This window comes from Ictalurus punctatus, chromosome 4 (genome assembly GCF_001660625.3).
Source record: "Ictalurus punctatus breed USDA103 chromosome 4, Coco_2.0, whole genome shotgun sequence".
NCBI lineage: Eukaryota > Metazoa > Chordata > Actinopteri > Siluriformes > Ictaluridae > Ictalurus > Ictalurus punctatus.
The window spans coordinates 4,950,001-4,976,809 of record NC_071284.1 but is presented as its reverse complement, the minus strand read 5'-3'; the positions used below and the strand labels follow the sequence as shown (position 1 = coordinate 4,976,809).

Below are 26,809 nucleotides of genomic sequence, written 5' to 3'. Positions count from 1 at the left end.
GCACTATGACTTTATTGTAAGACGTTAGAAGCGGCTGTCTTGCTGTACCTCCGAATGTAAACAGTGCCGCGAGAGATGCAAGATTCGCACTGCTTCAAAGCAGAAATATGTCACAGCCCTGCGCGCATAAGATAACGCTGAGATAACACTGCCTGCTTCACCGTCAAGCTGTGTGAGTGATGCAATATCGTCAATGCAATAACTTCAATTATAAGAGTTTAAACGTGAACCGAGAAGCCCTTAGACACCCACTCGATGCAAAGTGTGCTGTACTGGATGCAGTTTAAGACACACAGACATGTGCAGTGAAGGAAACAGAAGTAGATACTGTACGGTAATGAGCTCAGAGCTCTGTGTTCGGAATGGTTTAACACTCGAGAACATAAGAGCTAGAACATAAAACTAGGGATGCATTGATACTGATACTGATGTAATCCCAGTCGTACATAGTCGTAAAAGAAAAAAACTCCGATGCCAACATCCAAAACCACGTGAGACTCGATCCTAGTTTACATTGCCGTGTTAATGAATGAATACACATCGGTGATCTGGAAGTAAACTGTGCTCTGTGAAAATATCCATAAAAGGCCATTTTAAGGGGTGTCTCACTTAGCAAAATCCTTCCAGTGCACTGGAACGTTCACGCCCTTAAAAAAATCCCCACAATCCACCACAAAAACCAGGGAGCGTCGATGTTCACTACATTCCCTTACTGGAAACGATGTCAGGTTTTTCTGAAGTTTGGAAAAAATGCGGGACGAGCTCTCAGCCGACTTCGTGTACAAACGTAAATCGCTTGTTCGCGTCGTCGTGGCTCTCAAATGATGACTCGCGTTAGCGATTTTTCACTTTCCTTGACATTTTATATACTGTTTGAGTATATACATGCACACTTCCTTTGCCCTCACTCATCAGGGTCGAGGATCGATTCACGGCACGTTTAATGACCACACTCACTGATACCGCTCTGCGCTCTCAGGTCAGCTGCCTTCACATTCTCTATTTTAACAATGATAACATTTTAACCATGAAACTCAAGGGATTCATAGCAGCACACTGCAATACGCGGCGTAAAACAGACTCTAAATAAAACGTTCCATAACGCTCTAGAGTGATTAATACTAAATAACTCACCCGACCGGTACAAAAAGACGAAACTGTAAATTTGCATTATGATGTCTACGTGCTTTTAGAGTAAAAGAAGCGCTATCGTTATGGCTTCATGTTCAAACCCAGACGGCTAACGGCTATGACAGGTCGCTTAAGTAAGGTTCAGCTAACTGACACACTGTGTACGCTCAGCATTAAGGGACCACACGAACACTCAGTATGGATTTGCACACAGACGACTGCGCTAACATCTGAGGAAAGGTCGGCTTGCTTGAGTTGTTAGGAAGCGTGTAGGAACCAGTCTGAGAGAGAGAGAGAGAGAGAGAGAGAGAGAGAGAGAGAGTAGAGCGACAGGACCAAAGATACAGACCAAAGTGATGGAGAGAAACAACATCTCAGTTTATCATCTTGAAACATTCTTCAGTCTTCTTAAAAACTGAACCTAAAACATGTTAATCAGTCCCTCCAGGATTTAACCATTAACCATTACTGTGGAATGTGATATCACAAATAAATCAATGCTGAACACAGGCACCTCCAAAACAGGTGAAAATCCCTTTTAATAATGTTCTTAAATTGTTTTCTTTTATGTTTGTTTGTTTGGTTTTGTCGTTTTATTGATTGATTGATTGATTGATTTATTTATGTATGTATCTACAGCCCAAAATATGAACTTCAGGAGGACATATCGGTACTTACAAAAAATTTGGTACTGCTTGCCTTGAGCTGTTATCACCATCGACTTAAGTCTACAGTCTAAATCAAGCGTGATTAAGAAACCGAGCCTGAAATAAAAATAAATAAATAAATAAATAAATAAATAAATGACTAAAAAGCCCCACATTTGCTTTTAAACAACTTCCTTTCGTCTTTGGGAGGAAGCCATATTGTGGCCATGTTTAAGTTTCATTTCACATCCTACAATCAATTACGGCACTAAACGAGAGAAAGGAGCTAACTAACATCAGCAGCGCAAGTCTCCGGGTAAAAGCCTAATGGAAAATACATTACACCGAAAGACAATAGGCTTTGTGTATAGGCCGACATTGATTTAGACTGTTTTAAAGGCCTGGAACAAAAGCAATTTAAATAAGGTAGCAAACACGCTTTGCTGTGCTCATTTATGCCCATATCTACTGGAGAGTTAAGCCCAAACATAAAGGGATAATTGTAAATAAATGAGTGCAGCCTTTGATAGGGACAGCCCGGGCATTTTAAGGAGGATATTCATTATTTAGCATTTAGTAAAAAAAAAAAAAAAAAAAAAAATGCTGAGAGTAATATCCTTTTATATCCTTTTATATCCGAGGCAGATCCGCAGAAAACGACTGTCTCGGACAGGGTTTAACCGGGGTGTGTAAAACGCACTCTTTTTTTTAAACCTGAACCTATTAAAAATGTGGCACCTATTTAAACAGAGGTCACTTGCTTTGAGTGAACAATTTTACTCAGGCTGCAAAAAGTGAACTAGTAAAGATTGGACTCCTTCTTAAAGTTACAACGATGGGGATGTGTATGAAGATTACACGCTGCTGTTATCGGGACTGGTGTGGTGTCACATTTGGGCGCGAGCGATCATGAGATTTATATTTTCATTTCACACTTGCGTTCACATATCACACATATCTTATACAGATATTGTCATTTGTCAGATATATGAGCCAGTGTTATTTAATTAATTTATTACACAGCACTATTGAATTCTTGATCTGTCAGAAGGTGCTGATTTATTAGATGTGGGGCCTTACAGTCTGTGTGAAGTAGGCGTGGCCTCTGTGTCCAACAGTTCCAATTAAGGAGGTGTGGCCTCTGTGTCTGTCAGTCCAAGGGAAGAAGGTGCGGCCTCTGTGTCTAATACTCATAGGAAAGGGGGTGTGACCTATGTGATTAGCAGTCCCAGGGAAGGAGGCATGGTGTCTGTGTCTGTCAATCCAAGGGAAGAAGGTGTGGCCTCTGTGTCTAATACTTCCAAAGAAGGAGGTGTGGCCTCTGTGATTAACAGTCCCAGTGAAGGAGGCATGGACTCTGTTTCTAAAAGTCCCAGAGAAGCAGGTGCGGTCTCTATGCCTAAAGGGGTACTCACACTACACTTCTCATTCCATTGACTTCCATTCAAACGCATACGAATGCTCGAGGACCAGAAACACAGGCTCATGTCTCACATTCTGATGCGTTCCAAAGTTCAAGTTTAGTGAACTCTGACCTGAGAATTCATATCATGTGAAGACTTTTTTTTTTTACCAATAGAAGATCGGCATGTCACGGAGTGAAATCTTCAGAAAATCCAAAGAAGGAGGAAGCGCTGATTATAGCGGTGTCGCACCATCCTGTTTTATACCAGCTATAAAAGAATATAAAATCAACATAAAAAGAGATAGGGTGAACCCATAGCCTTGTCCTTTGCAGATGCTTTTGTCACCATCACAACTATAACAGTGCAAGCAGGTCGGAATCCATGCTGTGTGGATTTAAAAAAAAAAACAACGACGCCTTGGCACGTGATGTCATATCTGGTTACCGCCCATATTCATAGTAATCTCCGAAGAAATTTCGCATGATGAAAGTCTAGTGTGACCGCCCCTTAACAGTCCCCGTGAAGGAGGCGTGGCCTCTGTGTCTACCAGTCCCAGTGAAGGAGGCGTGGCCTCTGTGTCTACCAGTCCCAGTGAAGGAGACGTGGCCTCTGTGTCTACCAGTCCCAGTGAAGGAGGCGTGGCCTCTGTGTCTACCAGTCCCAGTGAAGGAGGCGTGGCCTCTGTGTCTACCAGTCCCAGTGAAGGAGACGTGGCCTCTGTGTCTACCAGTCCCAGTGAAGGAGGCGTGGCCTCTGTGTCTACCAGTCCCAGTGAAGGAGACGTGGCCTCTGTGTCTACCAGTCCCTGTGAAGGAGGCGTGGCCTCTGTGTCTACCAGTCCCAGTGAAGGAGGCGTGGCCTCTGTGTCTACCAGTCCCAGTGAAGGAGGCGTGGCCTCTGTGTCTATCAGGCAAACTGATCCACTCTCTCAAGGCTAACTTTTTTTCAATTTGAATTACACCGCATTGCATCATATTCTACAGCTCCAATCATATTGCACTTAAACACTACTTTAATTATCTTTTATTGGATAGTTGATCATGTACCAGAATGAGAGATACACATCCTGCAAAATATACTGAATTCCTAATCCCTTTATCTGCGGCATATCAGGTGTGGAGGAAGTGTGGCACTTTAACGTGCCTATCCCCAGCTAACAGAGATTATCCCATTATCATAATGTTCAGTAATTTATTCGACATTCCTGCAATGAGCTGGAACTGCGCAATGTAATAACAGTGTCGCAGTGTTCTTTCAAAAAAAAAAAAAATTGTTCACACAATGTTCCTAGGTAGAAACCTTTGCATTGACAAGATATTAACTGGAGGTGTTGCAGTAACGCTGTACAAATGTTTATAGACATTATGTAAATAATAACAATAATAATAATAATAATAATAATAATAATAAAAGAAACTTCCTCGGAGGATTTGACTGGTCGAACATTGCAGGAACCAAAATTCTGAACGTGTTCTGCTAAAAAATTGTTATTCCATGCACTGTTGCACTGTTGTCTGAATAAAAGGCTCGACTACGGAGCTCCTCGTGTCTTGCATTAGCAATTCATGACGGCTGATGACGGCTGATGACGGCTTCTGTGCGAAGTGTAAAAATCATAAAATCTATAAGCGGTTTAGTTGCTTGGGAATAAATCGGATCAGAAGGCATTGTCAGAGAGGCAGAAGTTTAAACCTTATGAACTGCAATAGCTATTAGTATTCACGTTGGGTGTAAATGAAAGATTCAATACAAGTAGCCTCGATTCAGAGAGGAGATAATTTGATTAAGTCCAGCCCATGAGCACCTGCTGTATATATGTTTTGGGTTTTTTTTGTTGTTTTTTTAAGCAAACCTTTTGCTCTATCGTATTTTGGGTTATTTCTTCAAGCGTGGTTAGCGCAGCGAGGCAGCGAATGCCATATTTACAAGAAGTGCTGTTTGTGCTTAAGACAGTAATTAATCCCGAGCTCCATCAGGGGAACGGCGTAGAATGCAGCTCTGCTGACAACCCACTCATTTAGAGCGCTGTTTCTCCTGCCTCTGCATGCGCTAATTACAGTTAAATTAGACCTGGAAAGAAGTGGTGGGAGGAAGAGCACCACGAATGATACGGCATTTTGTTTTTGGCTCCATCTTTCTCAGTTTTCCTCTCCCCCCATCTCTTTCTCATTTAAACCCTACAGCTATGTTCGTTCCTCCTCTCTCTCTTGCTTTGCTCATTTTTTGAGTTTCCTGCTAACTGTGCCCAGCTCTGTCAGGTAGTAATTTAGGAGGATGCATATGCCGGGACAAGCTATGGTAGCAGAGAGAGAGAGAGAGAGAGAGAGAGAGAGAGAGAGAGAGAAAGAGAGACAGAGGAGCGGGGCGTGTGGAAAGAAAGATAATGACACAGCAAAGCGAAATTCCCATCTCTACGGCTTGGTTTAGCTGTCAAAGTTTGGAATTGTGTCTGTATGTTCATCTGTGTGTAAAGCTGAATCACCATGGCAACAACAATAGAATAGTTGCACCAAATCATTAACATCATCGGCTCTATATTATTCCACAACAGCACTGTTGAATTCTCAAATCTGATTGGTCAGAAGGTGACAGTGCGGCTCTGACAGTCGTTTTATATTAATACATAATAATAATCGTTCTATATTAGCGTTTCTATAGTAACAGATCAATCCGGGGGAATTGTATGATGCCCCACTTTGTGTATTTTGGTTAAGCAAAAAAAAAAAAAAACTTTTAATAGAATATAAATAGAGGCTAGTGAGCGAACAACAGTTTAAAGCCACCATAACATAAGTAATAACATCTATAATATAATATAATCTATTAACAGATAAAAAGTAAATGTGTCATCCTTGAATTAATACCAAATGCAATCCTTGGCAAACTGCTGCGGTATGAGAAGAATAAAAGACTTTGGGAAATGGCGTTAAAGGAAAATGAGCAATTGCAGAGTGGTAACAGTGACTTGAGTTCATTTTGCGCTGCATCACACCACCCCATCATTGATTATTTTCCTATAACATCATGTCCCCATGAGAGACTACATATACTAGGTAATCAATTTCTTCATGTTTGAAGCCCAGGCCAAAAATCCCACAATGCAGTGCAATGTGGTGAATACAAGTTTCACCTTCAAGAACCTATATTACCCTTAAACCCTTAAAAAGCAGGACAGAACTACAGGCAGAGCAGCTTCATTTTGGAAAATTCATTTAGAATGGTGCTCATGTTTATCAGAGGTAAAGTATAATGTCAAAAGTATGTGGACACCCCACCATCACCATCGTATGTACTTGCAAAACACTCATTCCAGATTTAGTCCTCCTTAGCTGTTATAATAAGCTCCACTCTTCTGGGAAGGCTTTCCTCTAAATGTTAGAGCGTAGTTGTGGGGATTTGTGCTCATTCGGTGTTCCGGTTTATTCCAAAGGTGTTCAGTGGGGTTGAGGTCAGAGCTCTGTGCAAGCTACTCGCGTTCTTCCACTCCAACCTTGACAAACTATCAAGTCTTCATGGAGCTCGTTTTGTGTACTGGGGCATCATCATGTAGGAACAGATTTGGGCCTCTTAGTTCCAGTGAAGGGAAGTTGTAATTCCATACCAAACAAAGACTTCCTATCCAATTGTGTGCTTCTACCTTTGTCGCAACAGTTTGAGGAAGAACCACATATGGGCGTTACGGTCAGGTGTCCACAAACTTTTGGACGTATACATCAAAAACAGTGCTTCACTTCTTGGCTTCTGAGTTGGCTGACTTGAATGGAGAAAAGAGAAACTGGAGCAGCTCAAAAAGAGAGAGAGAAAAAAGTATTCTTATCGATTCAAAGCAGTGGGGATGATAACACGTAACACAACAAAAGAGTCGATGAATAAGGTCAACATGTAAGGAAGCAAACACCTGTGGGAATGCTGTTAAAGGAAAAATAATCAACCATTTAATTCAGTCATCAAGTTAGTTCCTGTCATCACTTATGTTACAGCAGCTATAATACAGTTCTTCACTCACGCTCTTTCTAATTAGCCAAAAATAAATAAATAAAGCAGCCTGGAATGGAACTATTTCGCATGTTGGAAAACTTTACAAAGTGCTGACATTGGAGACTCCTTGCAAAATGTCTCCTCACTGAAAACTGTACCATATCAAGTATGGCATCCACCATACAGTACAAGTCCCTGTGTAATTCATTACTACAGACACGGTAACATATTAGAACGAGTGCATTGATATAGAGCTGTGATTTGTCTTGCTGTCAGAGCTACTGTTACAGAAAATTCATCAACACCTTCTGTTCTGACCAATCAGCAGCATTATAAATGTGTTAAAGTTACCATTTGAATGAAACATATCATTTGTATGCATATCCATTTGACAAGTTATTCATCTCTCTCTCTCTATCTCTCTCTCATCATCTAAATTTCCCTTTCTCTCCAATTAATCTGTCTCTTATTTACTTTCATCAAGCTTATTCTAATCTCTCTCATGTTGCCCTTCTGTCGTTCTCCTTCTGTTTACTGGAATACACTTCACATTCCGTTTCTTTTCATGCATTTTATACCTAAGATGTCATTGAGAGCCAATTACATATTACTCCTGAAATCAGATTTGCATTTGTTTTTGTTTGTTTTTTATATTATCAACGCATAATATGGATTTATTGGTATTTTTATCATCAAATAATCCGCTAATACAAAATTTGTATAGAAAAATAAAACAAATAAGGTGACTTTCGCAAGTACTGTACATTATCATTCTGAACGTACAGCACTACTGTGTCAGCTGAGGCATTCTGAGACAGTGGGGTGCTTTTTATTTTATTTTTATTTGACGTTTGCGGTCACCTTGACTGAGAACCCAAAAGCTGCGCATGTGTTTTTTTTTTCCGTCGTATTAGCTTTTTTTTTTCTTCTCCCAACAAACAAGACGACACGATAAATATCGACAAAAGAACATTTACAGGCGATCCTCAACCCGCTTTTAACATTCGGATTATTAAAGCTCTCGGAGCTGTTTTCCTTTCCCACCATATCGTCGTATCCTTCCGAAAAGTATTAGCTTGAAGACACCAGGAGTCTCATTTATCAAAGCGTGCGCAAAACAAGTACTTAATTTGTGCGTAAGCGCCGCAGAAGAAAATTGGTACGCAGCGGCCATTGGAAAGTCCCACACTTTCTAAACTGACGTGCTAGTGCACTGTCGCAATCATTTGCATAAAGAAATGCCCTCAAAATCACCATGTATAGTAAACAAGTTTCCTTTAAAAACACACAGATAAACATGCCGTTATTTAACAAAGAAAAACCTTCGTTGAAATGGTGAGGAGATGTTTCGTGGAAGGAGTCTCCAGTGTCGGTGCTTTGTAAAGCTGTGACTTTCACTTTTCCGCCATGGGAACGTCTTCACAACTTTCTGCACTCTGTGGACGCTCCACAGCATTAAACGTGACGAAAAACAGATAATGTGATGTTCTTTAATAGAAACGAATTGACGGCCGTATCTTCTGGAGACCATTTCGGCTGCTCTAGATAGAAACCAGCATGTTAAAGCCTGACTACACACTATATTTGCTGTTTAAAAAAATGTCAGTGCAAACATAGCTTAGGTTAAAATTAATTAAGCAAGTTGTTGACCGTAGAGCAGTTGGTATAAACAAACGCAAATACATTTTCAGCTCAAACAAGGCATGCGTGATCCCGCGGCTCAGAGACGCAAGCTGCCGCTTGTTTGCTAACATGTTTTTGTGTGTCGCGGCCAAGCCGATGGGGCTACAGATGGGACAAGCTGGCACTGGAGCTCCAGCCTGCAGCTTACAGCCCACTTGTAAGAACGCCAGGCGGAGATTTGAGATGAATGACTACCCTCTTCATGGAAATTTTCACTGATGATGATAAAGATGGTCATCGCTTCCTGACTGTGCAGCTTTGCTCCTGATCCTAATAGTTAAATTTACGACAAGCGTGACAAATTCCGACTGCTCGGCATGTTTAAAGACCCATTCAGGAAACCGCAGAGCAACATTAAGGTTTTTAATTTTATTTTTTTTTCCCCCGGCATTCTCCAGCCCCAGCTTGAGGTTAGCTTATAGAACATTTATCAAGGGCATCTGACACAGCTCAAAAAAGCAAATGGAAATTTATGTGAATTTAATTTTGTTTGCATCCTCATTTGCATATTGCGATTTTTTTTTTCTGGATAATAACACATTATTATAATGAGAAACACGTTAACTTCTCACTGTCTCCAACAGCTACTTGGAAAGTATCTGGTAGGAGAGAAGGATGCGTTCAAGGTTTGAGCTTCTTGTCTACTCAAGCACTGACCTTTATCTCAGTGTTAGGTCATGAACATTCTTCAGTATATTCGTTCAGTACCTTTAACATTACTGAGCTTTATTTCACGGTCTAGGGGTAAAATGTAATGGAACTATCTGTATCGGTATCTGTTTAGCGCTCAAAATATTCGTATCGGTATCTGTATACGGATTTAAACCCAAAGTGGGCGTGCCCTAAACCAGAAGGGTTTTATTTGTCATTAATTTAACATGATACCTACCACAGTGATCCTGGCAACACTGGAAAACACTGCAAAACACCCAGAGGTAGAAATGTTTCGCAGCCACAGATGACTGTAATGTTGTCAGGATTCAAATTCATGATCAACTGACGATAAGGTGAACGCTTTTCATCCATCCATCCATCCATCCATCTTCTATACCGCTTAACCTACAGGGTCTCGGGGAACCTAGGGAGCATGGGGCACAAGGCGGGGTACACCCTGGACAGGGTGCCAATCCATCGCAGGGCACAATCACATACACATTAATACACCCATTCATACACTACGGACACTTTAGACACGCCAATCAGCCTACCATGCATGTCTTTGGACTGGGGGAGGAAACCGGAGTACCCGGAGGAAACCCCCGCAGCATGGGGAGAACCTGCAAACTCCGCACACACAGGGTCACAGTGCGAATCGAACCCCTGACCCTGGATGTGCGAACGCTTTTCAACTAAATCAAAATGATCTGTAATTCCTAATTATATTCAATTGAAAACTCTGACTGCTCCTCCACCGAGGACAGATAAATTATACATTTATTTATGTTTTGGTTGCACAGAATCCTGTCTAAGCCACACACAAAAAATGCTAGCACATTTCTGTATTTACATATGTACTCAGGTGAGTTTATATGGTAATCCCCATTAAAATGCTTTACACAAAGCACAAAACAGAGGCGGGCTCGTTTAAAACTGAAGGGATGTCCCCACACGTTTCAGTATTAATTCCACCTCATTTGCATTCTCGCTCCTCGCTTTTTTTGGCCTAACAGCTCTCATCAAATTTTCAGTCTAATTGCTAACGACAGCGCTTTTAGCTGTGTGTTTTCACTCTGTGGTTCTACTCTAATGATGTTACCGGCATGCACACACAAACCCGCATCACCGACTGTACATGTAGTTATACATTTCACGCATATATATAGATTTCACAGATGTTATACAAGGAATAATGCATGACAGGTATACTGTTATAGAAAAGCAATCAACAATGGGATAGCGTGATGCTAGCCGAACAGGAAGTGGAGTTTCCGTAACCACCCTGAAGTTGATTATTTTCCAAATAGGGAACGTCACAAAGTGTTTGATTCCTCTTAAAGCGCAGCAAATTGTCGGCGCTAACGATGTCGTATCGTGTTTCTTTTATCCGTTTATAATTATGAATGAGTTGTTACTATAGAAATGTATTATCAACATATTGGAATAGGCACCTTTACAACCAATCAGAATTGAGAATTCAGGAGTGAATTGGTAAGCTGTAAAATGTGTTGGAGGATGGGTGAGGGCTAGAGAAAACTCGCTCACCACAATTTGATAATCCCTGCTTTACACAATCACAGGCACAATCCATTAAACATCCTGGACAAGCATGGAGAGATTCATAATTTGATGTCAAGCTGCATGTTTTTCCACAAAGCCTATTTCGAGAGAGGATTTTTATTTTTTTTTCCTGTGTTCACCTTTACATCCTGGGAGAAATATAAAACTAGGCTACTGGGTTGGGCCATGTGCATCCTCTGCATCCTAGTAATTCACCGACAAACATATTCGTGTGAATGTATATATATATATATATATATATATATATATATATATATATATATATATATATATATATATATATATATATATATATAGCGAGAGAGAGAGAGAAGCATTAAAGTGCTATTCTATAGAAATACACTGCCTCACGGTCGCTTCAGCTACTTATCACATTCTGTTTAAATCGATTCATTTAATTGATAGACCAACGTCAATATAAGTTCAAGGTCATCCGAGACCATCTCGGTCGGCGCCTTAAGAATATTACAAATCTCTGTCCAGTTCCGTTTTAGCAGCAGAGTTAAGTGAAGCCTGTCCACTTTCATCTTTTTTTCCCCACTGTCAGCCGCATCCTTCTGTCAGTTTTACAATTTGCCAGACCACTGAAGCCCAACCTTATGACCCCCACTGACCCCCTGCTTTGCTTTAATATCTGGGCTAAGCCAGGGGTAAATCCAGCCACCTTCTTTTCCACCTCTATTCCCTCTGCTGGGCCTAAAACCTCTGATAAAAGCTTTTTCTCATTTTATGGAGATAATCTGAGAAATAATCACCCACTCCACTCATTTAGCAAAGTGGGAGAACTGATGGCTATGCTTATTGGATCATTACTGGACAATTCATTATTGTCTTCCAGTTTCATTTGGCAGAGAACCGTCATCTGAGAAACAGGGAAACACCATCAGTGCTCAGATTTTAATTGACTCTTGATTGACTTTAGATAGTTCTGATTAAGCTTCAAATGATTCAGGACCCCAGAACAAATGGTATTTCCTAAGACGACGACACTGACAACATAATCTCCCATGTACCATAGTTAAGTAGTTGACCTACCGGGGATGAGCGTGATGACTGACTGACAGGTATGAAATCTACTCACCCGTGATGGTGACAGACGCGTGGCCCTCGTCCCCTAGAAGCGGATTGGTCAGTCTGCAGCTGTAGGTGCTGTTCGGTTCGAGGATGACCGTCAAGACGCTCCTGATGGTGAACAGACCCTGCTCGTTGGCTACAGGTGAGACGGTGACGTTCTCAGTCAGGTTTTGCCCGCTCCCGTCCTGCCACAGCACCTGAGCCTCGGGGTACCCACCGTACGCCACGCAGGTCAGTGCGACGGCATCACCTGGCTTGGGGTTGGCATCGGTTTCCCAGGTCACTGAGGGTTTGGAGTAGGGGGCTGAAGAGAAACGAAGATAAATTATGAACTACTATACATTCACAGCAGTGTACAAGATGGAAAAAATACAATATCCAAATATGACATGACATTGCATTATAGGCTTTTCTTTCCTCAAGACTTTTTAACCAGTGCTGCATCCAAATGGAGTCATGTTCACGGTGGTAATCACGGCTTCCAAGGTTGAAATTTTGTAATGACAATTCTCAGTATGTTGGAGTGCATAGATGTTCATTCTGCACTTTAACTATAAACTAAAATTGCACCCAGGTATGAATGACTGTGTGTACGGTCCGCTGAGATGGACTGGCATTCCATCCAGGGTGTATTCCTGCCTCGCGTCCAGTGTTTCCGGGATTGGCTCTGGATCCACAGACACAAATAAAGTGATTAATGAATGAATGGAAGTATGTTTGAGATTTTGTCATTTCGTCACTGTTGTGTTACTTCCTTCAACGTAACCTGTCTACAACGTAGTGGTCGTTTAGAAATGTGTCCTTCCTCGTAGCACGTACCAGCTTCCAAAGATGGTCTACCATCTCAGCCTGTGTTTTGGTAGTTGGTATTGTGATATTTCTGACTGGTTTGTCTTGTTTCCACTCTCACCGAGCTTTCGTATTATTCACATAGGATACATGCTATGCTATCAGAGTTTTATTAACTTAATCTCATGCTCAGTCTATATTTTAAGGTTGCCTAGCAACAGCGTTCTCACAGTGTATTCTGAGTTGGAGTTTAGGATTGAGTTTGAGTTTAGGATTAGGGTTCAACACATGAGGATTACAAATATAAGAGTTTCAAAAGCACTCCAACAATTTCTGGTGCTACCCGAGTCATCCTGCGGCTCCACAAACCTTCTACCGCAGCATAAAATATGTACGAGTTTTTATAATGGAAATAGAAACAAATCAAAACAGTCAAAACAAACTTGAGGAAAAATATTGTAAAAGATCATTATTTCCCAGCATGATAAAATCATGGCTCTTGGCTCCTGGTGACATTACTTCTTAGTGTAGTTCACTGCTGTAAGATGAGGAGGCTGGAGATATAGTTGGTGGTAGTATGTAGCTCAGCAATCTCTGGATGTGTTTCACCCTGGGAACAGCTTGACACATCTGCTATTAAAGTCTTAATTATGTTCTGGGAGCTTTGCATAACATACAGCCATGTGGCTCAATATCAGATGGAACCATTAACTGACACGTTTCTCTCCTCCAGTGTCCTGAAGGGACCGTTACACATTTTTTGTTCTTTCTCACAGTTTAAGCAGGCCACTGGGAAATCTGCTTTTTTGTGGGCGAAAGAGGTGAGAAGGGTCAGTTCTCTCAGGTGGAGAAACGCCAGAGCTGTTTCAGCTTAACTCCCAGAACCAATCAATGCCCAGCAAACAAAAAGGCCCTCCTCTCTGGTACAGGGGAGGAAATGCAATCAAGATGCTCCTAGGTTTCGATGGAAAAGAGGTGGGTGATGTCAGAGAGGTCAAAACCCATGGCAGTGTCCGTCTGACTGACACGCGGATCTCTGCGGATCTCTCCAACCTCCACGCGCGCTGGAAATGCCAGCTAAATATAAGACTGTCCGCAAATCTCAAGCGTAGCATCCGTCAATTCATCAGCGGCGGAAAAGGCATGATTGTTATTCCTCCGGCCTTGCCAAGTGCAGAAAAGCATTTCTGAGCATTAACATCGCTTAATGAGATGCGTCTTCGGAAATGAAAAGAGCACTTTGGACCTCTGAAGATGCGCAGAGAAAGAAATTGAAGGAGAGAGACAGAGACAGAGACAGAGAGACAGCGAACGGATGCAATCAACAGGGAATGACAATATATCATCCTAAGTGCCAGTGCACTTAGCTATAAGAATAAGAGCATACATACAAGCTTACCTGAACGAACAAAATCGCCTCGTAAGGGATTAAAGTGGTCCATCAATCACGTGAAAAACAATCACGATCGAACTGTCAAGTTCAAGATGCTGATCACTGTCTAATTATCTTTAGTGGTTTCTTTTCTAGTGTTAAATTTGATGCTTCAATGACTACGTTTACATGGACAGCAGTAATGTAATTATTGACCTTATTCTGAATGAGACAGTATTCTGATTAAGGTGTTTACATGAGTCGCTTTTAGAATACTCCTTTCATGTTCCCGTTTTACATGTTATAGAACATAGTTCGATTAACAGCACACGTCATTACGTCACCGCGCCACGCCGTCCCCTCCAGAATTTCACGTATCGACATACAGTTCGTCTTTGTTATGGGACCGTATACAGTTTTGGGTGTTTTTGTTAAAGATTTTTACGGACGCTTTAAGTGCAGTTAATTATTAGTCATGCTGTATGTGCAAATAGACGACTGCTTGAAGCCGTGGGCTGCGTCTCAAACCGCGTAATTACCGTCTATATAGTAGCCGAGAAATACATGTATTTCTCCTACTACAGGCCGATAGTAGGCAAGTACGCGGTTTGGGACGCAGTCGTGCTCCCTTGTTTGCCAGAAAACGGTCGAGCGCTGCCGTGTGTGTACGTGTCCCATCGCAAAATGCGGTGAAAACTCCCACACGATGTTAATAGTGTGATTAAGGTGTGTACATGTCTGTAATACACGTCGATAATGCGACTAAAACAGGAGTACTCCACACGTCTTAATTTGATTTGTGTTTACTTACATGGTAGTTTCATAATCAGAGTATTGCCTTAATCGGGTTAATAGTGGATTATTGTTGTCCGTGTAAACGTACTGATTGTAATCTCATTTAATCATTTTTTTTGTGTGTGGGAAAATCGAGATGACATGAGAGCGTCAGCTGAAACTGCCATGATGTGAGCCCATGGAGGCGGACATAAATGCATAATGACTCCTTTATTTAAAAGAACAGAATACAGGGAAACAGGCACGAGGAACCGGGAACACAAGGGAACCAAAGCAACCAGAACCTAAGCCCTGGGGGCCGTGTCAGAAACCCTACTTATCTGAGATGAGGGGGCGGGGCTTACAGAGGGTGACAGTTAATATCATGTACGCAACTGTCAGTCAATCCAAATTCATGTGCTGTTTGGATTAGTTTTTTTTTGGGGGGGGGGCAAAAAAAAGATTTTTGTGTGGTAAGTTATTTAAAATGCTGAGCTCCTACGCAAAATGGTGGACAAGTCTACCTTCTAGTGTACACCTATTGTACGTTTTAAGAGTTATCTTTTACCTAGAAAAGCTCATGCAGTGTACTACTCTAGAAGTTCCTCTAAACGTTCATTACGGTCCGATAATCTTACGGTTTTATCTCTTAATCATTATTAAATGTTCACCACGTCCACATTTCCAGGTGAAAGATACATATGAAAAAGGTTAAGAATGTATTAAATGTAATGGTTCAGTATGATGGGACACACATCACTGGACCTATTGAGAACTTGTGGGATTATTTGGAACAGCAGATGAAACATCAACACCAAAATACCTCCATGAACTCGCATCCAGTCAGTAGAAGAGTGGGCTAAAATTGACAGGAACTGTCTCAAGACACTGGTGGCATCCATAGGTAACAGGAATGATGCTGATATTAAGGCAAGGAGCGGCAAAAGCGAGTTTTGGGGATCAAAAGGCACATTCAGCTTTTTTTTTTTTTTGGCCTGGGAGGCTTACCAATCATCTCCACATCTCCATGTAGTCCACTTATCTTTAAATTGACTTTTAGATTTTTTTTTCATGTAGATGTAGTATACTGTAATTTAGCATCTTAATAAATGGGTTTTGTTTGTTTGTTTGTTTGGTTTCTTTTATGTGACACTACAATGATCCAGTTAAATAAATGTAAATCCAAATATGAATATCTGAAAATTAATGTATAATAGAACTCTCTCTCTCTCTCTCTCTCTCTCTCTCTCTTTTTGTGAAATATCAGAATGGGTGTGGGTTGTGGGGTGGGGGGGGGGGGGTGGAGTCTGGGGGGGGGGTTATTTCAGTGACTTTGACCGTGGCATGGTTGCTGGTGCCAGATGGCTCTGAGTATTTCAGAAACTGCTGATCTCCTGGGAATATTTCACACACAACAGTCTCTAAAGTTTACACAGAATGGTGGTGGGCGGGGTGAGCGGGAGACGGGGGTGTGGTTTGGAGTCATCCGGTAAATGGCAGCCATGTCGACAGAGAGTACAGGGTCGAATGGCCAGACTGGTTCGAGCTGAAAGGAAGGTTCCAGTAACTGTAATAATCACTCATTACAACCGTGATGAGCAGAAAAGCATCTCGGATTGCACGACACGAGGTGGGCGGGCTTCAACAGCATCATGTTCCACTCTTGTCAGCCACAAACAGGAATCAGAGGCTCCAGTAGACACAGGTTGACCAAAACTGGACAGTTAAAGACTGGAAAACCATCACGTGGTCTTAGATAGAAATATATTCATCTAAATGGGAGTTTTTTTAATGTATTTCTTTTTGTACGTGATACTATTCTTTTTATAATGTGGCACTGCTGGCTGTTTTTGCATCATCAGCCAACATGTTCACAACATCCTGCACTATGTATATTTATTCATTTATTACTATTTGTTGCTCACCCTCAACTGTGAACTGTGCAATATTCCATTTGTCACTTATCTGTATATAAACGAGGTGTTACTCGTCTGTATATGTTCATATTCTTATTCATCTGTACATACATTGAGGTGTTCATAGTGTACATATTACCATTATTATTACTTTTATTACTACTATTATTCTTATTTTTCTATTCTTATGACATATTTTTTTAGACATTTTTCTATTCTATTCCTATTTAACGTGTATTATTTCTTATCTGTGTTGTGTAATTGAGCTGCTGTAACGAGTGTGGGATCAATACAGTTTATCTTATCTTATCTTTTGCTACACATTTTACAGTCAGTGCGAATTTGTAGTGAAGAATAAACCGTGACTCACCTGCCACCTGCATGTACATGGAATCCTTGTTGTAGTCGTCCACTTTAACGAAGCACGTGTAGCTGCCCTCGTCTGCCACTCGGACTGCTCTCAGGAGCAGCGATGCGTTACCAGACGCTAACTCTGCATGAAACAGGCTGGTCCTGTTAGCAAACCGCTCATCCTGATCAATGAAGCGGTCCTGCTTGTCAAAGTAAGCATGCACGCTTCTCTGAGTGTCAGCCAGCTGCCAGAACACGCTCAGCTCGGACAGGTTAAAGTTCTTGGCCCCCGAGAACGTGCAGTTGAGGACGGTGTCGGTTCCATAAAGCACCACCACTGGGAAATCAGGGACGTTCACTTCCAGAGCTACAGAGAGAAAGAGAACGAGAATGCAAGTTTAATAAGGCTAATTAGTGTAACATCAAAGTCAGTAATGTTTTGCATTGCCATCATCTGATGTCCTGTATTATCACATGAATAATTATCAAAAGGGCTCATGTGTAGACAGGCTTTGATAAAAAATAAATAAATAAATAAATAAAAGGCATCAGCACTTCTATGGAACAACGTGAAATTCTAAATTAGGCCGGTTCCATGATCCGACATCTGAAGCTGCATCACTCACATGTCAAATGCAAAAAGACAGGCGGGGTCATTCATAGTACACACACACACACACACACACACACACATTTCTTCAGTGGCTGTGTCTAACATTCCATCATAAATAATAAGTCCTAAATAAAGCTCTACATTCTGCCGCTATTAGTCACAGCTATCATTCTGTTCTCCAGACCAAATCTCAAAACCAAAGAAAGGCGATACAAGCCGCAGGCCAAACAATGACCCGAGCACATACTGAGTCCTGCCTGATGTGTGAGCTGATATTTAAAGGTTGGATCAACGTATTACGATATTACTACTAATTAGTACACACTTCTGGTTTTCATCAACTTTCAAACCTGAATTTTTCAATCTCATTGGCCGGCCACACTTCCAGGGTGTGCACTTATGCGAACTGGCTTCCGACCACCTTCTGAAGCTTCTGAACACCATGACTTTTTGCATCTCAGTAAGTCGAGGAATTGAAAGTTCACGTCTTTTAAAAAACGATTCGTGAGTTTATTTATTAGCGAGATAATATTGCGAGTTTGCCGACAGGCTGTACGAAAAGGTCTATGGTTAGGTAGTCCCTGTTTCAGTCAAATGGCCTCTTCTTGTAAAAGTAGACGGTTCTTTAGCCAGACTCTCCAGTGAAATCTAGAGCTCGGGTTCGCAAGATCAGCTCCAAACTCCAAGACTCCAGTCTCTGTGGCAATCCAGGAAAACAAACGAATAATGGACCATCAACATCCAACCAAACCAGGAGAAGAAAGACTAAAATAATAATAAAATTCATTTATTATTAAACTTTTATTATCAGATTAGATTTATTATTAGACTGTTAGTAGCTTAAATTAGTTACATTAGCTAGCAAGCCAAATAAGGACACGTGTTTTATGGCTAAGCATGTCCTACTACAATGTCATCTTTAAATAGTCTGAGGTCATGAAGCGCAAGGTCAATGACTCAGTACTGAATAATCCTTTTTTTAATAAAAAAAATAAATAACTGTATGATTGATATAATTAATAACGAGGAATAGAATAAGGAATACAATCATTTGTATTCACGTCAAAAACAACATGTCATTTTTTTTTTTCAATTCATTTATATTGATGTTTAATGTTGGAACCTTTATGAAACAGGCACGTTATGTTATAGCAGCTATAAACAGTCATTCCTTCATTAGACCCTCTTTTTTTTCTCTCTTGAAGGAAAGAAAGAAAGAAAAAGAAAGAAAAATCGCAGCTTGAAATCGCATGCAACAAAACTCCCTGTCCTGAAGATTCTCCAATGGAGTCAAACTTGCTCAAACGTCCATAAATGTTAAATACGTCTCACCTTACAGAATGCTTCACAGTTAAATGAAGAACTATACATTTTTCTTTGTTTGATGACATTTTTACTCCATTGATGATGATGATGATTAATATTATTATTATTATTACTATTATTGGAGCATCTCCCGTACAAGTCCATGTAAACCGATTTGCCTTGCATCCAGTATTAATGAAATAATTTAATTCTCAAGTACAAAGACTGGTATAAGGAATATCAAAGAGGGAGTTAAGTCCTGACACTTTGAAGCAAAATCAAAAACGTGTGCTGACCAAATGCCCAGTGCAAGAAAGTGTGATCCGCTGTGGTTTATGTAATAGTGAGGACTGCTAGCTCAGCGTGTGTCAGGGAGCAGTGTGAAGAGTGCGACTCGGTGGGAGAAGAGCGTTTGACGTCATGGAAAGTTACGTTCTCGAGGATCGCTGCGCTCGTCGCTGGGTCTGGAGCAGCGGGATGTTCTCTCACACTGATTACTGATGCTTCAATCAGTTCCAATCTGTTTGCTTATGGGGGCAGACGTGCCTCTGACGTGGGGATAAGCGTATATGTGTACGTGGAAGGGATGCGCGTGTTCGTGTTAATATTAGGCTTAGGCACGGGCTTAAACAACGAACGCAAAAATGCTATATATCTTTTTTTCATTCTGAGATGATATTTTATCAACAATTAAAAATAAATTAAAAAAGAGCCATGGGATGGGATGGCTGTCTCTGACTCACATATCCAACTTAATATACCACCAAAGCTGAAGGCCATTCAAATGAACTCCAAATCCTCATTCAAACATGTTTAAATGTGAATCTGAACTATGTCTGGAGTAAATGTAAGGATTAAGAGTGCTGTAAGAGTCTGGGGAAGCTCGAAATACCAGAGATGATTGATCCACGGCTGCTCTTTTGAAAGGAACATGCGAAAAGGACAATGTGTGTGTAAAGAGAGTAAAGCCTACACGATTTTCAGCGCCGGCAGATCGCTGTGCTGTTCACACTACACGACTTGCAGTCTTGTAATCGGGAGTCTTGAAGTCGTTGTGGTGTTCACACTAGGTGACTGCTCGGGACAGGGGTCATACACTACGCGATCTGACAACGATTCCGTCACCTGACGACTCTATCTGGGTTCCAAACGACGTTCTGTCACGAAAACACACGCGGCGCGGGAAGTGACGAGGATGTATGACGTGAAAACCACGCGCGAAACAGGAGTTGTTTATCCGAAGATGGACGTACTACAGAAACAAGCGGTGCGAGCTGTTTGCGCGATGATTCGTGCTGAAGAAACCCCAAAGAGGAAAAGACAAAGGAAGTTGTACAGCTTCGGCTATAGGTTCCACGGGTTTCTCGTCCTCACGGTGATCTCACCTTGCTCTCTCATTGGCTGGAGCTCGTCGCTGCAATCACTGGCAGTGACGACACTTTTCACACCACAGGATGTGGAGTCGCCTGACAGCTCCAGATATTTAGCATGCCAAATATCTGCCTGGCGTTGGCCATGCCTCGAGATGTTTTGGCAAGCCTGTTTGACGCGTCGTTGAGTGGTTCACACATAACTGGCGAGCGCCGATCGCTCGCTGATTTGTCTCCGATCAAAGGGTTTTTGTCGGCGAGCTCGGCGGCTTGCAAAACGGCCTTTAAATCGTGTAGTGTGAACTAGGCTTACGAAGATGGATTGAGTGATCTGTCTGGTTAATAATGCTGGCTGAAGGATGAATGGAGGACAGAGTTGGCGAGCAATGTATATATATATATATATATATATATATATATATATATATATATATATATATATATATATATATACTGCACTACCTGTATCAGTCATAAAAACCTGCAAAAACCTTCTACGCTTTATTTAGCTCTCGTCTTTCAAAAGGAATCAATGGCTCTCACCACTCTTCTCTTTCCTTCCATCATCTCATTATCTGCTCATTCCCGCTACAGATACGTGACCCGATTAATCATTTCAATATCATTTATGACCCAGGATGATGTCTCAGTTTGCTGGTCACACCACTAGGCCTTACATATCAATCAATAATAAAGCGGTGTGTAAATGTTAGCGTAAACCAAACCGAATCAAATATTCCCACCAGATTTGCACAGGTTTCAGTATCGCTAAGTGCCTCCTAAGCATTTCTTGAGTTATGTAGTCGTGTTATGGAGCCATCCCACCACCGGAATGTTTGGGGACTGGACAGCAGAGGATGGATGGAATGATAGCAAGAATCCTAGCTAGAAAAAATGGGCCTTGATCTCCTGAACATTCCTGAACCCGTAAGTAACATCTCTGTATGATAAACAGGAAGGAACGTATTGAAGACAAACTATTTCAGACATTGACCCTGTTTGGATCAATTCCAGCGTATTAATCAGTTCATCTCCTGGTTTCAATAATAATTCCATATCAGTCCTACAAACATTCAACCAAACGTTCGACAGACATTCGACAACTCGTTCGACAAACATTCGACCACTCGTTCGACAAACATTCGACCACTCATTCTACAATCGACCGCCCGTTCGACAAACATTCGACCACTCGTTCGACAAACATTCGACCAATCGTTCTACAATCGACCGCCCGTTCGACAAACATTCGACCACTCGTTCGACAAACATTCGAAAACTCGTTCTACAAACATTCGAAAACTCTTCTACAAACATTCGAAAACTCTTCTACAAACATTCGACCACTTGTTCTACAATCGACCACTCGTTCGACAAACATTCGAAAACTCGTTCTACAAACATTCGACCACTCATTATACAAACATTCAACCAATCATTATACAAACATTCGACCAATCATTCTACAAACATTCGACCACTCGTTCTACAAACATTCGACCACTCGTTCTACAAACATTCGACCACTCGTTCTACTAACATTCGACCAATCGTTCTACAAACATTCAACCACTCGTTCTACAAACATTCAACCAATCGTTCTACAAACATTCGACCACTCGTTCTACTAACATTCGACCACTCGTTCGACAAACATTCGACCACAGGTTCGACAAACATTCGACCACTCGTTCTACAAACATTCAATAACTCCTTCTTGAAATATCACACTAACAAGAATCTCAGACAGACACACGGACAATCCTGAAAACATAATACACATAAACATGTATAAATGAAGGCCGCACTCGCATGTTTCCTTCTGATGAGAAAAGAGGAACCATATATGGTTCAGAACCATTTAGTTTCTCAAAAGCTTTAAGACACTCAGTGGTTTTGTTTTTATTTTGTTTAAAAAAAAAAAAATTGCTTGCAATATGACTTGATAGCGTTCTAAAGGTTTATGTGTGTAACATAGTGACACTATCTGTTTCTGTTCAGGGCTCCTAATATTTAACCCAAATTGGGCACGGCCTAAACCTTTAATTAGATATGAACCCTTCCACTTTGCACCTGGAAATACTTGAAAATTCACGATTAGTCTCAACTAAAAAATGTGCGTGAGATTGATTTTTTCGTTAATAGCTCATGAAGTTATTTTTGCTTGTATCTGCCTGGGATATTTTCCAATGTAGCCTAATTAAAAGAACAACCACCCTGACCACGCAGTCACTAAGGACGAATAAATGAATGTTGCAAATGCATCAAGCAGCAACTCAGGTTCACATTAATGAATGTCCTGTTTGTTTGTCCCATGAGCTTCATATCTGAATGCTTCCTCTCAAAAAAGCTTAAATCTCGGGCTTGTGTAACTTTATTTATTGAATCTCTATTCACTTGCCTCCCTAGACCTGTAGCCTCAACATGATGTCCTGAGAACATTTCTAGCAAAAAAAACAAAACAACCTCATTTGCATCCGTAATCTGTTCGTTCTGAATAATGTATCCGTACTTGGTTACATCCCTATAACGGTTTGCAAAATCTCCAAGGATAGTCAATGTCTACACACTAAGAACCCTCAACAGATTCTTGTATTCGTCTCTAAGTCTTTCCCTTTGACCAGAAGATCCTTTTAAATCCAAAACCATTGCCCTTCCCTCATCAGCGCTCTTTTTTTTTCAATCTCTCTAGTTTGCTTCTCCATCCTATCCATCTATCTGTCTCGCCCCCCCCGTCTATCCCTATCTGTCTCTCTCCAGTTCAATAGCGCTGCTTTCCTATCTCAAACTTTAATAACATGAGCTGTAAGGCATCGAGGTTCAATGCGCTCTGTTCAATAAACGGACGGGGGCCTGGCGTCCCTGTTCCTAATATACACACTCTGTGATATCACGTCGTTCGATATCATTGGAAAACACAGGGTTCGATACCTGTAGAGAAACATGCACGTTCATTTTAAAGTGCTCGATAAGCGAGTGGAGCGCTATCGGGGACTCCGTCAGGCTGCGGTTAAGGCTAGACTCCTCCGTCGGCGTCCACGTGGTTTGGAGAACATCTCATTAAAACTGCACTTGCGACTATGCAGCGGTCTTCTAGAGATTGGAAAATCAGTTAGCAGCATACACAAACACACTTTTTTTTTATAAGCACCTCCGTGTTTATCTTATATATTTGATTTCTAACATTCTCACAGGCAGGAATTCAACGGAGTGAACTTTCTGTAAGAGCTGACGTTGAGGAATTGTGATGTAGCTACGGCGCCCTCGGGTGGACACAAAGAAGAACTGCGGCATTATTTGCTTTTTACATTTCTACAGCAGTTTCCTTTCCTAGACTGGTAAACGGAAAACGATATGTTCAGCGCTAACGGGAAGAGCTGTAGGAATTTGGAAAATATGACCGCTTCTGATTTTAAAGCAGGGGAAATCATTCGAAAAGTTCAACAGTATGTCTTCCATCTGAAACAGGATGTTGACACCTTCTTCTGTCCTTTACTTCACACCTCTTCCTGTCAGTCTCGAGTCATATGCATTCCTTCCCCCTTCCTCCTGTCCACACCTTCACATGAACACTTTGCAGTTCCATCTTCATGACGATTATGAACATTCGGCTTAGGTGTTGTCCACATTTACACCAAGGTGCTGTTGAATTCTTGAATCTGATCGGACAAAAAAATGTTGAATTTATTTATTTATTTACATTTTTTTTAAATAACAGCTGCTCTGACAGTAGTTCTGGCTGAAACACAAATCACAGGTTTTATACAGTATTATTTCTATAGAACTTACACAGGGACTTGTAAAGGGACGTTTATAACACATTTTTGGAAGGAGTCTCCAGTGTCAGCACTTTGTAACAGATATAAATCTGTAACTTTCTTCAGGATTCGGGGCTGTTCAGTTTCTCGGTTATATTATATAAATTGCAATTTCTTGTCTTATTAACTTCAAGAGAAAGTTTTTTTTGTTTTTTTTTTAAAGAGACTGAGAATAAACAATAACAGGAGCTAAATTGTTTTGTGGATGTTCCACGACATGAAAACAATGACTATAACCAGATAAAAAGTATGATCAATAATCGTATCATTTTCTCGTCTCGTCGCGCAGCATCACACCACCACGTCGTTGATCATTTTGCTATAACAGCACATCCCGAAGTGTATTATTCCTCGCTCACACCGCCGTGACTCCTTCAACGCCTCTCCATCCTCATTTCTCTCTTTTCTCTCACAATCTCCTTCTCTGCTTGAGGACATGTACTTCAATGCCTGATTAACAGATTCCTGATCAGTCATTTATTTCACGGCTCAACCCAGCAATCCCGCTTTAATTACTCGCCAGAATAATAATAATACTGCTGTAAGCCTTACTAATCTTCTGAACATGATCTAAAATAAAGACAAAATCTAAAATGAGCCCTTCACGATGTCATAGAGAAATACAGATCATTTAAGTTCAGCGCTGAATCAGTGCGTGCTGCTGTCAGCTGCTTGAGAGAATTCTGCAGCTGTGTTATGGTATACTCTAATTTATTTCTTTTTTTTTTTTTTCTTCCTGAATTCCTTCTGGAACCTTGCTTTCAATAAAATAACCCAGCTGCCAGTCCCGGCCTGGAGGTTTAACACACCTGATTCGACTCCAAAGCTAATTACCAAGGCATTCGTGAGCTAAATTTAGCTTGTCATGCTGGGCCACACTGCAAAAATTATACAATCCTCATCAGTGTTATAAAGAAAAGTGAGATCCCCCATATCCCGCCCAAGATTTGCTCAGAATAACACTCCTCACACTTTCAGATTTTGCTCAAGAAGTCCAAGGATTTTCAAATCTTCCAAACAAACCTGACATGGCAAAATGGTTGTCTATGATGTGTGATGTCAGCGTTCTCAAATCTGATTGGTCAAACAGAGCCGATTAAAAAAAAAAAAAACTTATTTAACAACCAACAAACATATATTCGCTGATATGGTGATGGGTGCCGTTAGGAGATATTTACTTAACATTTATGGAAGGAGTCTCCAGTGTCAGAGCTCTGTAACAGTCCATAAGTGTTCCTTCAGGACAGAGGAGTTTGCGCTTTATAGGTTCCTCTATAACATAACAAGCTGCAGGGTGTTTTTTTTGGTCTTATTAACTTCAAGATAGAAAAAAGGGGGCTCCCGAGTGACACAAGTTCAAACCCCGACAATGCCACTGCCATCCGAGTCCTGCCACCCTGTGTGTGACGCAGCATGAGCAGAAGGTCGACATGATATGGTTGGCTGGCTTCACGTCTCTGGTAGCTGATTGGTATTTTTCATATAATAGAGGAGAGCTAACTGGTGGATGGGAATAACTTCATCGAAGGGTATTCACATGCTCTTTATTTAGTTATTTATTGTTAACATACCATGTAAAGTTACAGGAAGTAAAACAAAATGTATATGAGTCTCTCAACATTATAGCTTAAGCCATCAAGTGTCTGTGCATTGGGTATAGAAGATGCCAGCAGCATGGAAGCTTATTGTTGGGACAGAAACGAGACGATTGAAGCACTTCCTTCTCTGGGTTCAAGTGCTTGTGAATTGACATTTCTTTTTATATATCGTATTGTCAAGATGGGAACATTCCTTTTCATATACAATACAATTATCTGCATTTTTGCTCCTACAGCTCTCTCTCTCTCTCTCTCTTTCTCTCTCTCTCTCTCAGTGACAGTGGCGGCAGCGACGTTATCAGATTCTCTGTGCTGAGCTCGTACTCCTCAATAAGCTGTCTATGAGCTCAGACTCACAATGATAGCAGGACTGGCTGAAAAGCTGACTGAGATAAGAAAATAGCTCTTACAGAATAGCAACACAAACACCTGTGTGAGTGCGTGAGAAAAGGAAAGAAAGATGGATTGAATTGGAACAGATGAAGACGAGGAGGGGGAAGTTTATTGAATGTTAAATTCAATGTAGCTACATCTCAGTTAATGAAGTCTAATGGAAGAAAGCTATTGCCGATTGCCTGGGCCACACTAGAGGATCATTTCGAGGCAGATTCGTCCTTCCTGGTGATTAGAAAAGGTGGCCAGATTTTATGCCAGGTAATTCTTTCTTTTTTTAATCCCAAATTCTTCCACTTGCCCATTTCGCTCCCACTAGCTATACTGTACGGCCAAAAGTTTATGGATATATA

At 41.1% G+C, this 26,809-nt stretch overlaps 1 protein-coding gene across 3 annotated transcripts in view; it reads right to left on the bottom strand.

Annotated features, from left to right (window-relative positions):
* The window catches only part of cd276 (CD276 molecule), a 105,028-nt gene that overhangs the window by 61,392 nt on the left and 16,827 nt on the right, over positions 1-26,809 (bottom strand). For all 3 annotated transcript variants that reach the window (XR_001812523.3, XM_017466614.3, XM_017466615.3), the window contains exons 3-4: positions 17,379-17,726; positions 12,165-12,461 (exon numbers count right to left, since the gene is read on the bottom strand). Coding sequence is in view for 2 of the 3 variants with exons in the window: in XM_017466614.3 (XP_017322103.1) it covers positions 12,165-12,461; positions 17,379-17,726 (645 nt within the window). In the remaining variant the exon portion in view is untranslated. The remainder of the gene's footprint in view (positions 1-12,164; positions 12,462-17,378; positions 17,727-26,809) is intronic.